An 18440-nucleotide genomic window follows, 5' to 3' on the forward strand; every position below is an offset into this window, starting at 1 on the left:
GTGCCATTTGCCTTCTCTGCCTAGGGCACCAAAACTCCTTGTCCCGACCCTGCATTCTAATGAGGAGACAACATCTTGAGGAATCTTGGGAAGTCCAGAATTAAAGATATAGGCATCAATGGAAGAAAGTAAGTCAGGGGGGGGGGGGGGGTGATTGGGGCTGAGGGAAAAAGGAAGGAAGTCCATATAGAGAATTGTAGTACTATTTGAAGGCCTCACCAATGTAGGAAGAGAGTCTGTTAGAGCAGGTAATATAAGAGATAAATGTGTGAGATTGCTGGCAAGCATTTTGCCTGGATTTGCAGCAAATTAATAGAATATAATATAAATTAATAATAATAATATAATAAGTGTGGGCAACACCTGGCAACAGATTTTCAAGGTCAGCTATTTTAGTGACTGGACTGTGTAACTGAGATACAGCACAGCGGCTCCATATCCTCCTGCACTCTGTATGTGTGACCCGGCCTCTCATACAGGCAGCTGCTGTACTCAGCGTCTCTGTATGAAGGATCTTAGCCCAGCTGAAGCCAGCACAAGCCACAGCAGTGTTATTCTTGTGCTGGTGGCTACACAAGGGTTAAAATCCTTCATTTCAGGACGCTCCTATCCCCCCTCCCCCTCCTCTCCTTCCACATGTTCTTTTGTGCTGCTCCATTGTCCTGTGACAGCAGCGGCCCCCTCCTCTCCTATGACCCGTCCTCCTCCTGTGTGGCTGCCGCACTCTCTGTCTATTATCCAGGGCCGTTTCTTGTGGCGGGCGGGCCAGGCTGCCCTGATCGCCGCCACCCTGCCCGGCGTGCGCCCCCCGGGCCGGTCCCTCCAGGCAGCCGGATCTAGTACAGTGAGCTTCCGGCACAGGCAGACTGTCACACACCTGCCCGGAAGCTCAATGCTGTAGCCCCGCAGCGCCCGGACTTCTCTTTTCTCTCTGGCAGTGGACATGTGACGTGATCACATGACCGCCGCTGAGGAGAGACGTCCGGGCGCTGCGGGGCTACGGCAGTGAGCTTCCGGGCAGGTGTGTGACAGTCTGCCTGTGCCGGAAGCTCACTGTACTTACAAGATCAGCTGCCAGACAGAGGGAGACGCTGCCGCAGGATCCAGGAGAGGTGAGTGTATTTTTTTTTTTCTTCTCATAACTGCTAGAATGTGGGGGCTACAATGGGGCCAATAGTATGGAAGGCTACGGGGGGGGGGAGGCTACATGGGGGGAGGGCTATACTATGGGGGGCTATTTGGATGGGGGGGCTACTCGGGGGGAGAGCTATACTATGGGGGGGCTACTCAGGGGGAGAGCTATACTATGGGGGGCTACTTGGGGGGAGAGCTATACTATGGGGGGCTACTCAGGGGGAGAACTATACTATGGGGGGCTACTCAGGGGGAGGGCTATACTATGGGGGCTACTTGGGGGGAGTGATATACTTTGGGGGGCTAGGCTATACTTTGGGGGTCTACCTGAGGGGAGGGCATTACTGTGGGGGGCTACACGGGGGGAAGGCTATCCTGTATGGGGCTATTACTATCTGTACTGCACAGGGGGATTAGTACTATAAGGGGGAACACTGGGGGGATTATTACTATAAGGGGGAGCACTGGGGGGATTATTACTATAAGGGGGAGCACAGGGGGATTATTACTATGGGGGCACTGGGGGATTATTACTATTGGGGGGGCAAAGAGGGGATTATAACTATGGGGATAGAGCACAGGAGGGATTATTACTATGGGGATAGAGCACAGGGGGATTATTACTATGGGGGGAGCACAGGGGGATTATTACTATAGGGCAGAGCACAGGGAGGGATTATTACTATGGGGGAAGCACAGGGGGATTATTACTATATGGTGGCACAGCAGGGGATCCTACATACAGGGGGCAACCCACATACCTACTGACTTCACTGCACATGACACAAAAAAGTGGAAGTTGTTGTTAAAGTTAGGAGCCTAAGATGTTTGTCTGGCAGGTTCAGAAGAGACGAATTGTAGCTGGAAGAAATCATCATGGAGATCTGGGCCAGAAGGAAAGGAAAAGAGAAGTGACGCCTCAGATCCAAGAAGACGTCACCTGTAAGTCACGGAATTACTTTTTTTTTTTTTTTTTGGGGGGGGGGGGGGGCGCTTTTAGCAAGATTCGCCCTGTAGTCCAAATTACCTAGAAACGGCCCTGCTCTTATCTCCCTCTCTGACAGCATCGCTGGATGTCAGGGAGCGAGACAGACCGGAACCTGAGGCACATGTGGAAGGAGAGGAGGGGGAGGAGGGAGAAGAGCGTACTGAAATGAAGGATTTTAACCCTTGTGTAGCCACCAGCACAAGAATAACACTGCTTTGGCTTGTGCTGGCTTCAGCTGGGCTAAGATCCTTCATACAGAGACGCTGAGTACAGCAGCAGCAGCAACAGCCTGTATGAGAGGCCGGGTCACACATATACAGTGCAGGGAGGATAGGCAGCCGCTGTGCTGTATCTCAGTCACACAGTCCCAGGCCCCGTCCCCTATGATGATGCAGCAGTGACAGGGGCTGTGTATGATGCCCATAGAGGCGTGATTACAGCGATACCCCGCCCCCCGAGGCCGTGACTACTTGATCTGAAAAAACGCCCACATGACTACCTTCCTGGGATTTGCATACGGCGGGGATAAGATCAAAGTATGATTTTGGGGTGTGTAGGGCAGGGGCAGCTGCTGTAGATAAATGTGTGGAAAGTGTGTTAGAGAGTGTATTACCACATATTATTGCCTTTATATCGATTTTTCATGTGATTGGTTCCCTTTAAGGTAAACGCTTGTTTTTTTGAAGAAGCTGCGAAGAAAACATTTGTGCATTTCCCATTGTGTGCTTGGGGAGATTTCAGGGGTTGTATTAGTTAAAAACTCACAGGTCACATCTGATGTCTGCAACTACTAGGGAGCCTCTGAGAAGACTTTTATTGAGGTACTAGTGCAAGGTATGGGATGTCTCGGGAGAGAAGGAAAGGTTAAGAGTGATGAGCCCATGATCTGAGAAGGAGATGAGATCATATGGAAGAACGCTGCTTTTCCAAGATGGAAGTGTGATATAAGGTTGTCTAGTTATAGAGATATAGAGGTTGTCTAGTCAGGAATATAAGGTTCTACCAAATTCTGGGAAGAAGAGAGATGAAAAGCCTGAGGATATGCCTAGCAGAGGGTTAAGCACCATGTTAAGGTCCCTAACGAACACCACCAGGCCCTCCAAAAAGTCCTCAGTGATGCGGACCTAGGAGTCAAGAGCAGAGGGTTGGACTGCGTTAGGGAGGTAGACAGTGCCAAAGGTGCAGAGGGTACCCGACATCCTACCTTTCATGAAGAGATACCGATCATCAGGGTCTGCCAAGGGTGAGATTAATTTCCAGGGAGTTTGTTTGTTTGTTTGTTTTTTGAGTGTTGAATCCCTGAGCATTTAAAAAGACAGGTTAAAGAAGCCATGAGGTGAAGGGGGGATAAGGGAGGGAAAATAGAGGAGAGAAGGAGGGTAAGGAAAGAAAAAGGAGTTGAGAACCTTGTAAGGTTATGGGCAAAAACCCAACACAGAGGTGGCCTGTGGGGACGATGCCTTAACAAGGGGACCCGATGCCTTAACGAGGGAGGACCCAGGGAGCTAGCCAAGGCGACAAGCCTACCGGGTTCCTGTCACCCACATTGACAGTCATCGTACCTGATGAGAAGCTCCTGTTAGCAGAGACCCATTCTAGAGTCCCTATCAGTGACAGGAGGAAAGATCTAATGGGGCAGAAAGGCGTAACAAGAAACCGGGAGGAGACCTTAGGTGAGAAAGAAATGGAGGAGGAGGATGAGGGAGAAGAGGGAGGGAATAACTCTATCCCAAGGGTAATCTATGTAGGCAGATAGAGAGGGGAAGAGAGTTGGGGCAAAATTCTTGCAAGGCTGTGAATGTGAGCTAAGCAAAATAGCAACGCAGATTGCAACTGAGGAGGCGGGAGTGATGACTGGGATGTCTCCACATGGGGAAGGCATGCCACTGTGGCTGAAGCCAGAGAGGAGAATCCAATTCCCTATATTGATTGCCAAACTCTCAAGGAAGTTGAAAGCTCCAGGCAGCTCGGATGGAAAGCAAATTATGTAGGAGGTGACTTCGTGACTGATGGCCAGGTGGAATGGGTGACCCCACCGGTAGGATGTTCCTAGGTCTCAGATGAGTTGAAGCAATGGCTTTAGGAGTCTTTGCATGGCCAAAGTGTGTTGTAAGAGAATTAGTAAGAAGGGCGATCTCAGTCCCGGAATATGTTAACAGACTTTTTCCCCACGCCCATTATAGAATTGATTCTATATGGAGGAAAGGTAAACTTTGCAGAGGACATTGTGGTGTCTGTTGCTGTCAGCTGAGCAGGGGCCCACTACACAATGAGTTCTATTTGGCTTAGTGTAGGTGCTAAGTCTGTTCTGTTAAGGAAAATAGGAAACCCTTACAGCTTTGATATTTCTGGTCTTTTATTTGATTTTTTTATTTTTATTTTTTTGAACCATACACAGTGTATAGTCTGGAATCTTCAGTATACTTTGACAAAATATATTTAATCCATAGAAAGACAACTATATAAATGTATTGTGAGGTTTTTCTTTTTTTTACCATTACGAAAATGTAAAATTATGTAAAATAAAATTTTGTCAAATAAAAATAACTTTAAATTGCAGAAAGGCTCTTACACGTTACCAGATGCTTTTTCGACACATGTTTTATTGCAAGCATGTGGAGAGACTACTCTGCAATGTGTGGATCAGCAACAAGGCTGCCAAACAGTTCTCACTGCATTCTGCAAAATGGTAAGTGTGTTATGGAAATGGCAAATGTAATTTGTTTATTTAGCACAAATCTTTCTGATTAGATGTATATCCATACAAATATGATCTTAAGCAGCACAAAAAAGAGGGAGGACAATGGTGGCAACATCAGAGCTCTTGAATCTGCAGTGGGGAAGGGTGGATAGCCAAGTCTGGAAAGCCACACTTACTCCTTGAATTGTAACCAGGGCCCGCCATATATATTGTATTTCTGTTTAAGTAGCATGCCCGTGGAGAAGAGTTCCTCCATTCTCTGGTTAGCCACTCCAAGGGGGAGGGGGAGCAGTCTACTTTTAGGGTCAGGGAATAACCTGCTTCGCCATCTACAGGAAGAATTGTAGCACACATTTTTTCCGGTGGCAGAAAGTTATACAGGTTTGTAGCCATATATATATTGTTTCTGTAAGCATTCTCTCCAACCTAGGTACTCTGATCACTTGGTCTCTAGGGAGCTATCCTGGTCTTCAACAGTGCCTCTCCTACCACTGTATTCAGAGCCCTCTTGTGTTCGTCCTCCAACTGGGACAGTTTACATGTCTACTTGGCTATACCAATTTTTATTATTTTTTGGAGCCGAGATACATTAGAAATTAAAATGCCACAAAGGACACATTTAACCCCTTAAGGACTGGGCCTGAATGGCCTTAAGGACAGAGATACATTTTATGACTATGACCTGTGTCACTTTATTCATTAATAACTTTGGGATGAATTATATATTATGTATAAGTAGGGTATACTGACCATATGGTAGCTGAGTAATCCCAAGCTCTTGTATATGTGAAACCAATGACAGAGGGAATGAGCTAAAAAATAACTTTTATTGGTATGCAATAAAACAGTAGCTCGTATTTACAGTGCAATAAACAGAGATAAAATAATATGCTGATAGCACTATGTGATATATACAGTGTGCATAAAGCACTATTACTCCTCTTCAGGAAAGTCATTGACAATGCAACAAAGTCAGTCGTAGAAACTGAGTAGGCAGTAACAAAGTCCCCAGTAGTCCTCAGCCGAGAGAAGGGTGAATATGCCAGTCAACAGGATCCACTACTTTGAAATAACGCTATTGTCCAAGTGAAGTCTGGTGTAGGTCACAACCTGTTAAGGGAGAAGCAATCCCAATATGTCCTGTCACCGTCAGTACCGTCACCTTTACCCTACGCGTTTCTGTCACTCTGGTCGGTGACGTCATCAGGGGTGAAGAGGTGCATAAAATGAGGTACAAGTGTAAACAATAAACAGAGTTATGGTCATCAGAGCCGTACATATATTATCGCCGTGATAGGGTACAATATAGGCATCTAAATGACAAAATGCTCAGAAAAAGGCTTCTGTAAGATGAGGATGAGGAGGTGATGGAAGCGTGTTACTCACGGTGTCCATGCGTCTGGGCCCATAAGCAGTATGTCCTGGAGCGGCAGTGGCCAATTTTACAGAAGCGGCAGTAGCCAATCTTACAGAAGCCTTTTTCTGAGCATTTTATCATTGCTAGAACTAATATTTGGCTCTGACTGTCATTTAGATGCCTATATTGTACCCTATCACGGCGATAATATATGTACGGCTCTGATGACTATAACTCTGTTTATTGTTTACACTTGTACCTCCTTTTATGCACCCCTTGACCCCTGATGACGTCACCGACCAGAGTGACAGAAACGCGTAGGGTAAAGGTGACGGTACTGACGGTGACAGGACACACTGTGACATATTGGGATTGTTTCTCCCTTAACAGGTTGTGACCTGCACCAGATTTCACTTGGACAATAGCGTTATTTCAAAGTAGTGGATCCTGTTAACTGGCATATTCACCCTTCCCTCGGCTGAGGACTACTGGGGACTTTGTTACTGCCTACTCAGTTTCTACGGCTGACTTTGTTGCATTGTCAGTGACTTTCCTGAAGAGGAGTAATAGTGCTTTATGCACACTGTAAATATCACATAGTGCTATCAGCATATTGATTATTTTATCTCTGTTTATTGCACTGTAAATACAACCTACTGTTTTATCGCATACCAATAAAAGTTATTTTTTAGCTCATTCCCTCTGTCATTGGTTTCACATAACTGCGGGATGCTTTTACCTATCCGCCTGATTCTGAGATTTTCTTGTGACATATGGTACTTTACATTTCTGGTAAATTTGGAGTCGATACTTATAACTAATGTTAATAAAAAACATCAAAATAACGTGAAAAATTGTGAAAAAATTTATTTTTCCAACTTTAAAACTTTTCTGATTATACAGAAAATGGTTATGCCACGTAAATTATATATTAAATAGCATTAGCAACATGTCTACTTTATGTTGGCAACATTTATTAAACTATCTTTCTTTTTTTTTTTAGACAATAGAAAGCTTAAAACATTAGCAAAAATTTTCCAAATTTTCAGTAAAATTTCAAATCAGATATTTTAGAGACCTATTCAGGTTTAAAGTGTATTTGAGGGGACTGTATGTTAGAAAGCCCCACAAAGCACCCCATTTCAGAAACTGCACCCCCCAAACTCTGCAAAAGCACATCCAGAAAGTTTTTTAACCCTTTAGGGGAGTCACAGAAATAAAAGCTAAGCGTGTAAGAAATTTAAAATTTCTGTGCAGAGATTTTATTGTAATCCAATATCTTTCATAATTGTAAACCTATTACCATAGAAATGCACACCAAAATTGATTGCCCCATTTCTGCAGTTTATAGAATTACCCCATATGTGGCCCTATTGCGCTATTTGACCACAACCACAAGCCTCAGATATAAAGGAGAACCTAGTGAATTTCAATGCCTCCGTTATATTTGGTCATTTTTGACTGTACCACTTCAGGTTGGCAGAGGCTCTGGGGTGTAGAACATGTGCTGTGAAAATAAAAAATACAATTGTTTTTAATTTTCACGGCACAAATGTGCCCGTCACCAGGGGGCCATATCCCCGGTGCACCCCTTGTTAGATCCCTTATAGGGTGTAGTTTCCAGAATGGGGTCACTTGTGGGGGTTTCTACTGTCCTGGCCGCACAAGGGCTTTGTAATTGCAGCATGGCAAGCCTCTAATAGGAATAGGGGCCATACCTATTTAACTGGGGAAAAGGGACAATTTTTAATTTATTTGGGGGTATTATGCTAATTATTAGTTTATAAGGTTGAAAAGAACAGGAGTCCATCAAATTCAACCTGTATTGATCCAGACGAAGGCAAGAAACCCTTGTGAGGCACACGACAGTAGCCTCATCACTGGGAAAAAATTCCTTCCCAACTCCAAAATGGCAATCAGAATAATCCCTGGATCAACTTGACCCCTGAAATAGGAATAAAGGACAGAATTTTGAAAATGTAGAACTCCAATGACGTGTGGTACGCCTTGAAACGATCCTGTATGCAGAGGCCAGGGTGATAGGACAGGTGTCACACTGGAAAATGGTGTCCTTTCTGATCCCCCTATTACGCCACACTCTGCACTTCTTCTGGGGTCTCCAATTTTCCAGTGTGCGGGACCTCACCTGGAAAATGTTGTCCTGGTACGATACGAGGTCCTTCATATCCAGAAGCGCTAGGTCCACTCCATGTCTGCTAAATATTAGGGATGTTATTACTGCTTCTGATATTTTCGGATCGTACCACAAGCTACAGTAGCTCGTGCAGCGAGGAACCGGAAGAGGGGGTTCTGGTATAAAAGTTATCCCCGTACAGGTGGTAACCTTTATCCAGCAGTGGGAAGATCAGTTCCCAAACAATCATTCCACTAACTCTGAGGATGGGGGGGGGGGGGGTGCATCTGGGCGCATCCTAGGGGCTGGATTCAGGTGTCCCTTCCTTCATACACTTTATAGGTACGTGCACACTGCGGAATGGCGACGGATAACCCTTTGTGCATTTCGAAGCTGGCACCCGCCGGCGGCGGATGGGCGTGTCTCCACTCGTGTCACACTACATTCTATACACGGGCGGATTCCGCCCTCTGTCCAAAGAATGAACATGACGGATGACAGAATCCGCCTGTGCATAGAATGGAGTCTATGACATAGGTGTAGTCGCGCCTGCATCAGTCCGCCGGTGGGTGCAAGCTGCGAAATGCACGAAGGGTTATCCGCCGCCATTCCGCAAAGTGCGCGTACCCTAAATCTGTAAGTGTACCCTGAGTTACTTTCACAGAGTTTGTAGAATTTCACGCCATACCGTCATCTCTTATTGGGAAGGTACTGGTGGAAAACACGTGTCTGGGGGACAGCATACGCTACGCTACCCCCAGACACGTCACTGGATGATGAGGAGGATTAATGGAGGATAAAAGTATCCCCCCATTCATCCTCACTGGCTGTTTCTGTGTCGGAGGCAATAATAGCGTATGCCTCTTATGCCGAAAACACTCTGGGGCCATTTTTATATGGGGACTGGTATATAGGGTATGTAAATGTGTAGTGGTGTAGTGTAAAACTTTTTCGTGTAGTGTAATGTAGTGTTTTTTACGTTTTTTTTTTTTAACAGTAAGAGAAAATAAAAACCTACGCCAAGAAAGGAGTCGCTGATAAATGCCGCACTTTTGTGCGGTACTTATCAGCAGACAGTGGCGGTAGGATATATATATATATAAAAAAAAAAGCCCTACGCCAAAAAGGAGGAGTTGCTGATCAGCAGCGCACTTACGTGTGATGCTGATCAGCACTCAGCGGCGTTAGGGTGCATAAAAGGAAAAAAAAATGTAAAAAACCCTCTTTTTACCCAAAAGCAACTGATCTAGCTGAGGGGTGCAGAACCCGGCAACACTTTTTTTTTTTTTTACACTTTAATCGTCGCAATGGGCTGGCTGGCCCATTATGGCGATCGTGGCGGTGGCATCGGCGCCATCTTTCCCCAGGACACTAATGGCGATTGGTGCTGTCTCGGAACCAATCGCCATTTGCATTGCTTCACCGCCATTTGCATTGCTTCACAGATAACCCGGAAAGCTGTTTTAAGCTGCTATCGTCTGATCTGAATTGATTAACCACCCCCCTTGCCGTAGAGCAGAGATGGCCTGCTATACATTATAGCAGGCCATCTTCCCCTATAGCTGTGTTTGTACACACAGTGATCGGGGAAACAGCGGACGTAAATGTACGCCTGTTTGCGTTAAAGCCCAGCCTGCGGGTGCGTACATTTACACCTGCTGACGTTAAGGGGTTAAAGGTCAACTCCGGCCAAAAGCATTTTTTAATATGTTATATGGAAAGTTAGACAAATTTGTAATGTACATTAATTATGGGAAATGCACATTTACTGTTATTTCCCTTAATTTAGTAGATCATGGAGACTTCAAATTCTCAAAAATTCGTTGACAACACGAATCAGGGTGTAATTCCAATGGAGTGTCCAGCAGGGGGCGCACTATATATAGAATTCAATGAGTACCATTGACTTCTATATATAGTGCGCCCCTGCTGGACACTCCATTGTAATCAATGGCTGTATATGGAACAGGTCAGTCTGCATATATATACACTGTACTACTCCCCCATCATCTGCTCATAGTATGGGCAGATGATGGGGAAGTAGTACAAGGGTTATGCCCATCACCGCCGCTGCTGTCACTGGTACATCCATCGGGTCCGCTGCTGTAGTTAAGGTCCCGGTCTCAGGGGGGAAGTAGGCCTGAGACCGGGGCCTACTCCCCCCCCCTCCCCCCGAGACCAGGTCCTTAATTACAGCAGCAGGCCCACCGGACGTACCTGTGACAGCAGCCACGTCGACAGGGGGTCCAGGCGGGTCCACTGCTGTAATTCAGGCCCTGGTCTCAGGGAAGAAGTAGGCCCCGATATCAGGCCTACTTCCCCCTGAGACAGGGGCCTCAATTACAGCAGCAGGCATGCCGGAGCTGCGGCCAGCGGAGGTGACAGCAGGGGCAGGGGGTCCGGGCGGGTCCGCTACTGTAATTAAGGTCCCGGTCTCAAAGGAAAAGTAGGCCTGAGACCGGGGCCTCAATTACAGTAGCGGACCCGCCGGACGTACCAGTGACAGCAGGGGCGGCGGTGATGGGGATAGCCCTAGTACTACTAGTACCAGGGCATATGTTGCGGCAGCTGGGGGCGGGATTAGGGATGGCCCTGGTACTACTCCCCCATCATCTGCTCATACTATGAGCAGATGATGGGGGGAGTCGTACAGTGTATATATATGTAGACTGACCTGTTCCATATACAGCCATTGATTCCAATGGAGTGTCCAGCAGGGGCACACTTTACATAGAAGTCAATGGTACTCATTGAATTCTATATATAGTGCGCCCCCTGCTGAACACTCCATTGGAATTACACCCTGATTCGTGATGTCACCAAGTTTTAGAGAATTTGAAGTCTCCATGATCTACTAAATGAAGGGAAATAGCAGTAAATGTGCTTTTCCCATAATTAATCTACATTACAAATTTGTCTAACTTTCCATAATTCCATCACTTACGCGATCGCAATGTCCCGAGGCGCCGTCCGGTCCTCCAATGTCTCCATGGTGATCCCGAGGTCCTAATGAAGGTTCCCGGAGTCACCATGGAGATGCCTCATGCTGACAGGGGTGGCTGTGGCTATTGCCTGTCAGCATGAGGCATGATACAATACATTGCAGTACATCAGGTACTGCAATCTATTGTATCAGTGATCAAAGTATTTTACACTGGTGTACAGTAATGTACACTAGTGTAAAAGTTAAAGAAAGTGTGCACCAAACACAACACAGCCCCCCCCAGCCCCCCCCCCCCCCAATAATAAAGATGCATTACATTCCCTATACCCAATAAAACATGACATAAAAGTTATCAAAAACACAAATCCTATACATATTTGGTATCGCCACGTCCGTAACGACCCAATCTATAAAACTATATCAATAATTATATCGCACGACACACGCTGTAAAAAAATAAATAAAAAAAAAAGTACCAGAATAGCTGTATTTTATCAATCCACTTTAGAAAATACGTCATAAAAGAGATCAAAAAGTCATATACATATAAAACTTGGTATCAATAGAAACTACAGATCTTCCCGCAAAAATTAAGCCCAAAACCAGCTCTGTTGCGCAAAGATGAGAACGCTATGGATCTTGCAATGCGGCGACAGGTTTTGTGGGTTTTTGCTAGGAAGATAGTTTCTATTGCGCCAAAGTGATAATAGTTAAAAAACCACCCGGTGTGGTCCCAGTACAAGTGATCAGCGGTATATACTATATACCACTGATCGCTTGTTCCAAATGGTGCCGGCACTTTTTTACGCCTGTCACCAAAGTCAAGTGCCCTGGATTACCCGTAACCACCCCAGATTACCTGTAACCACCCCAGATTGCCCGTCACCACCCCAGATTACCCGTCACCACCCCAGATTGCCCGTCACCACCCCAGATTGCCCGTCACCACCCCAGATTGCACGACACCACCCCAGATTGCCCGACACTACCCGAGATTGCCCGTCACTACCCCAGATTGCCCGTCACTACCCCAGATTGCCCGTCGCTACCCGAGATTGCCCGTCGCTACCCGAGATTGCCCGTAACCTCCCCAGACTGCCCGTAACCTCCCCAGACTGCCCATAACCTCCCCAGACTGCCCGTAATTACGGATACATTTTTACGGTCTAGTTTTGAATACTTTCCTCCAATACCTGTGGGGTCAAAATGCTCATCACACCCCAAGATGAATTCCTTGAGGGGTGTACTTTCCAAAATGGGGGGTTCTATTCTGTAGACATTACAGGGGCACTGCAAACGCACCTGGCTCTCAGAAACTTCTTCAGAAAAATCATGCACTGAAAATGCTAATTGGCGCTCCCTTCCTTCAGAGGCCCGCTGTGTGCCCACACAGTGGTTTATACCCATGTATGGGGTACCGTTCTACTCAGGAGAACCTGCGTTACATATATTGGGGTGAGTTTTCTCCCCTGTTCCTCGTGAAATTGAGAAATTTCAAACTAAACAAACATTATTGAAAGAATTCTATTTTTTCATTTTTACTGTCTTCTTTTGAATACTTTCCTCTAATACCTGTGGGGTCAAAATGGTCACCACACCCCATGATGTATTCTATGAGGGGTGTACTTTCCAAAATGGGGTGACTTTTGGAGGGGTTCTATTCTGCTGACACTACAGGGGCTCTGCAAACGCACCTGGCGCTCAGAAACTTCTTCAGCAAAATCTGAACTGGAAATGCTAATTGGCGCTCCTTCCCTTCTGAGCCCCGCTGTGTGCCCATACAGTGGTTTACGCCCACATATGGGGAGACATTGTACTCAGGAGAACCTGCGTTACAAAATTTGGGGTGCATTTTCTCTCATGTTTATTATGAAAATGAGATACTTTAATCTTAAGAAATATATTATTGGAAAATTTCTATTTTCCATTTTTTTTCCGGCCTAATTGTGAATACTTTCCTCCAGCCCCTGTAGGGTTAAAATGCTCATTATACCCCTAGATTAATTCTTTAAAGTGTCTAGTTTCCAAAATGGGGTCACTTATGGGGGTTTCCAGTATACAAGCCTCCTAAATCAACTTAAAAAAAGAACTGGTCCCTAAAAAAATCAGTTTTGGAAATTTCATGAAAATTTGATATTTGCTGATACATTTTTAAGCCCCGTAACACCCTAAAAAAGTGAAATATGTTTACGAAATGAAGCCAGAGTAAAGAGGACATATTGATAATGTGACTTACTAATTTTTGTCATGTGCCTTTTTTTTTTTTTTTTTTTTTTTAGAAGCAAAGAATTTCAAAGTTCGTAAAGTGCAAAATTTTCAAAATTTTCATTTAATTTTGATGTTTTTCACAAAAAACACTAGACAGTGACCAAAATTTGCCACTAACATAAAGTACCATATGTTACGAAAAAACAATCTCAGAATCGCTAGCATACGTTAAAGCATAACTGAGCTATAAGCGCATAAAGCGAGACAGGTCTGATTTTGAAAAATGATCCTGGTCATTAAGGCCCAAACAGGCTTGGTCCCTAAGGGGTTAATAACATATTAAAAAAATCCTTTTGGCCAAACTTCTCCTTTAACCCCTTAAGGACGGGGCCCATTTTCGTTTTTGCGTTTTCGGTTTTTCCTCCTTGTGCATAAAAGGTCATAGCACTTGCATTTTTCCACCTAGGAACCCATATGAGCCCTTATTTTTTGCGTCACTAATTGTACTTTGCAATGACAGACTGAATTTTTGCATTTGGTACACTACGAAACCAGACAAAAATTCAAAGTGTGGTGAAATTGAAAAAAAAAAAACGCATTTCTTTTATTTGGGGGAACTGTGTTTTTACGCCATTCGCCCTGGGGTAAAACTGACTTTTTATGCATGTTCCTCAAGTTGTTACGATTAAAACGATATGTAACATGTATAACTTATATTGTATCTGATGGCCTATAAAAAATTCAAACCATTGTTAACAAATATACGTTCCTTAAAATCGCTCCATTCCCAGGCTTATAACGCTTTTATTCTTCGGTCTATGGGGCTGTGTCAGGTGTCATTTTTTGCGCCATGATGTGTTCTTTCTATCGGTACCTTGATTTCGCATATACGACTTTTTGATCGCTTTTTCTTACATTTTTTTCTGGATTTGATGCAACCAAAAAATGCGCAATTTTGCACTTTGGGATTTTTTTGCGCTGACGCCGTTTACCTTGCGAGATCAGGAATGTGATTAATTAATAGTTCGGGCGATTACGCACGCGGCGATACCAAACATGTTTATTTATTTGTTTACTTTTATTTAAAACCTGGGAAAAGGGGGGTGATTCAGACTTTCATTAGGGGAGGGGGCTTTTTACTATAAACAACACTTTTTTTCTTTTTTTTTTAACACACATATACTAGAAGCCCCCCTAGGGGACTTCTAGTATATATACTTTGATCTCTCATTGAGATCTTTGCTGTATAGATATACAGCAAAGATCAATTAGATCGGCACTCGTTTGCTTTCGGCTGCTGCAGCCGGAAACAAACGAGTGCCGAGCAGGGGACGGCGCCATCTTGGACGAGTCCCCGGCCAGCATCAGACAGGGAGATCGCTACGTTGTCCCGGAGGAGCGATCTCCCCCACTAGACACCAGGGAACGGTTGCCTCCGGTAATCGGAGGCAGCTGTCAACTTTGACAGCTGCCTCCGATTAGCTAATTAGCGGGCACGGCGATCAGACCGTGCCCGCTAATAGCGGCGGTCCCGGGCTACACACGGCACCCGGGACCACGGCGCTTCAAAGCAGGGTCGCCGCGCGGCCCCGCTTTGAAGTGCTAATGAGGACATATGACGTACGGGTACATCATATGTCCTTAAGAGGTTAAGTGCATTTTCCGGTGATAACCTATATTTTTAAAGAGAGGAATGTACTGCTCCTTGCATAAATCCCTGTTTAGAACACTGAAGTAACAACCCAAAGCCATCCTGCATAATGGCTCCAAAGAGAAACACCATTGCCATAGAAGCTGGAAAGTTTCTCTGATACACATGATACTGCAGATAAAGCTTCCACAGACTCCGTCCTTGTCCCCTCATGATAGCCGGTGGATCACGCAACATGGAGAGTGCTAAAACCGGCCAGAGTTGTTCAGAGCATGCCACTTCATCAGGTGCACAGACAAGAAATACAGTCGATCGAATGACTTGATGCTGTCTTGAATCTTTCTAGTTATATCTGAGACCCAAACGACATTAAGGGTTTGAATTTTGTTCCTAGCTTTTGACTTCAAAGGGGTTGGCCACTTTTTAGTAAAATAATTTTTTGTACAGTATGAGTAAGTGTTCTCATATGACTATACTACGTCCTATGTGCCCCCCACTGAGCCTTTATATGCCTATGGAGGACACAGAATGAGGGGCATGGTCACATGCTCCTTCATGCTCAGCCATCTTATAAAGAGAATTGCCACAGAGTAGGACAGTACAGCCTGGAGGAGGGGAGTCTGATTCTAGCTGTATGAGGCACACAGGAAGCCACTGTCAGTAAATACCTGTACTAATACTGTACACTAAACAATCTTACTATAAATATGCCAGCCCATTTAACGGGAACCAATCAGCCCAATTGGGCTGATTTGGTTCCCTGCATCACTATATAAAGCTGCTGTGCATCTTGGCACGCATCGGCCATGGGGAAAATAAAGTTACTGGCCTCTCTGCCTGTCAATCATCCCGCCAAGCACGGTGACTAGACACGGATGGGGAGCAGCTCAGATGACTACCTGCCTGCCTCTACCTTTATTTTCTCCCAGATAAAGCTGCTGCTGCACCCGCGGCCATTACATGCGGCGAGCTTTATACAGTGATGCAGGGAACCAAATCAGGTAAATTGGGCTTATTGGCTCCCTTTAACCTTTTTTTCCATTATTTTAAACATAAACAGATTTGCATGTGGTTTAACATTTTTGTGGGGACAATGGAAATCAGCTTAGATCCATTTCAAACTACCAACCTTGGTTTCTATTTTGTGGTCCTCCAGTCCAAGAGTTGGTGGAAGAGCATTTGAATTTTTTACATCGAAAATGTGAAGGGAAAAAATTATGTTAGGGAAACCTTACTAAAAGTGAGAAACGGGCGTTTAAGGATTTGAAACCCAATACAGACTTAGTTGTGCACAATGCAGACGGGTGGGGGTTTAGTTGAAAAGATTCCTAATGGAGGATTCTGCTAGTTACAGAAAATGAGAACCCACCCATAATATGTTAAATGTCTCTGTCTAAAGTTTGGGAGTTATTTACACCAGAACAGCAGGATATCTAGATGTCCCAGAAGGTTTAACCCCTTCCCCCAATATGACGTCCAGGGACGTCATGAAAAGCAGTGGCAGAACGCATCATGACGTCCCTGGACGTCATGGCTTCCCTGCCTCCCCCCGCTGACCCTATCTAAGATCGAGCAGCAAGAGGAGGCTGTGTGACACAGCCTCCTCCTGCTGCCTCTGCCCGGAGGGGAGCCGCGGGCAGTTAACCCCATAAACGCCGCGGTCAATGCGACCGTAGCGTCTATGGGGAGATTCCGTGTCCTCCCGCCAATCGGGCGGTGGGGGGAGGCTGCAGAACGTTGCCTCCCCCCACCTCCACTAACAGTGTGTCCCCCGGCCCCCTCCCCTCATCCTCCGATATCGGCTGATCGCCGCTATTACCGTTATAGCGGCGATCCGCCTGTACCGGGCATTACCGACGCCGGGGCCGCCTTACATCTCCCCCCACCGTGAATCCACGGTGGGGGGAGATGAAAATGTATCCCCCAGACCCCAGATCAGCCCCCCTAGTGGGCGATCACTATCCCTCCCCTCCCCGGGCGGCCATCACATCCAAGATGGCCGCCCCCAAGATGGAAATGAATAAATGATCAAAGCCCCATGCTCTCCGCCACAGGAGGTAGCGGAGAGCATGGGGCAGTGATCGGGGACCCCCCCCGTGTGGTCCCGGAGCAGGCGATCAGCGGTATATACTATATACCGCTGATCGCCTGTTCCCAGTGCAAAAAAGCACTTTTTATCCCATCACCATAAATCATTGGTGACAGGGGATAAAAAGTGATACAGTGTCGCCCCCCTGTCACCCCCGTCCCCCAGTCACCCCCCCTTCCCCATATACGTTACCTGATCCTGGAGCTCCGTCCTCCTTGGCGTCCAGGCTGATTCTGAAGTGCGCATGCGCTCCAGAATCAGTTATCTCGGAAAATCTAAAGTGACAGAGACAGATTTGGTCTCTGTCACTGAACTATGATTACTGTGATAGAAAATATCACAGTAATCATAGTAATATAGTGAAAATGAATGTATAAAGTACAAGAAGTGAAAAACATACAAAAAAAATAAAACACACACTTTTTATTATAGTAATAATTGCAGTTTACTCCCAAATTACCCCTAACCCCCCCAGGGGTTACCCATAACCACCGCACGTTGCCCGTGACCACCGCACGTTGCCCGTGACCACCGCGCGTTGCCCAAGACCACCGCACGTTGCCCGTAACCACCGCACATTGCCCATAACCACCCCGAATTGCCAGTGACCCCCTCCAGATGGTCTGTAATCAGCCCCGATTGCCCGTAACCCTCCAGATTGCATGTGACCACCGCACGTTGCCTCCAACCACCGCACGTTGCCTCCAACCACCGCACGTTGCCTCCAACCACCGCACGTTGCCAGTGACCCCCTCCAGATTGCCCGTAACCACACCAGATTGCCGTAACCACCCAAAATTACCCACCCCTGATTACCTATAAGCACTTCAGTTTATCCGTAACCACCCCAGATTGTCTGTAACTACCCCATGTTGCCCGTAACCACCGCAGATTGTCTGTAACCCCCCCAGGTTGCCCCTAATCACACGTAATTCCCCCCAGATTGCCTCTGACCACCGCAGGTTGCCCCCGACCACCGCACGTTGCCTCCGACCACCCCAAATTGCCAGTGACCCTCTCCAGATTGCCCGTAACCATGCCAGATTGCCTGTAACCAACCCAAATTACAGGTACCCATCCCAGATTACCTATAAGCACTTCAGTTTATCCGTAACCACCCCACGTGGCCTGTTACCAACCCACGTTGCCCGTAACCACCCCAGATGGTCTGTAACCACCCCAGGTTGCCCGTAACCACCCCAGGTTGCCCGTGACCACCCCAGGTTACCCGTGA

At 46.1% G+C, this 18440-nt stretch overlaps 1 protein-coding gene across 7 annotated transcripts in view; it reads left to right on the forward strand.

Annotated features, from left to right (window-relative positions):
• Nucleotides 1-18440, forward strand: part of TUBGCP2 (tubulin gamma complex component 2) — a 273496-nt gene that overhangs the window by 220406 nt on the left and 34650 nt on the right. For all 7 annotated transcript variants that reach the window (XM_069980752.1, XM_069980751.1, XM_069980755.1 and 4 more), the window contains one exon: nt 4683-4811. In XM_069980752.1, coding sequence (XP_069836853.1) covers nt 4683-4811 — 129 coding nt within the window. The remainder of the gene's footprint in view (nt 1-4682; nt 4812-18440) is intronic.

The sequence above is a fragment of the Dendropsophus ebraccatus genome, chromosome 8, assembly GCF_027789765.1.
Source record: "Dendropsophus ebraccatus isolate aDenEbr1 chromosome 8, aDenEbr1.pat, whole genome shotgun sequence".
Taxonomy (NCBI): Eukaryota; Metazoa; Chordata; class Amphibia; order Anura; family Hylidae; genus Dendropsophus; species Dendropsophus ebraccatus.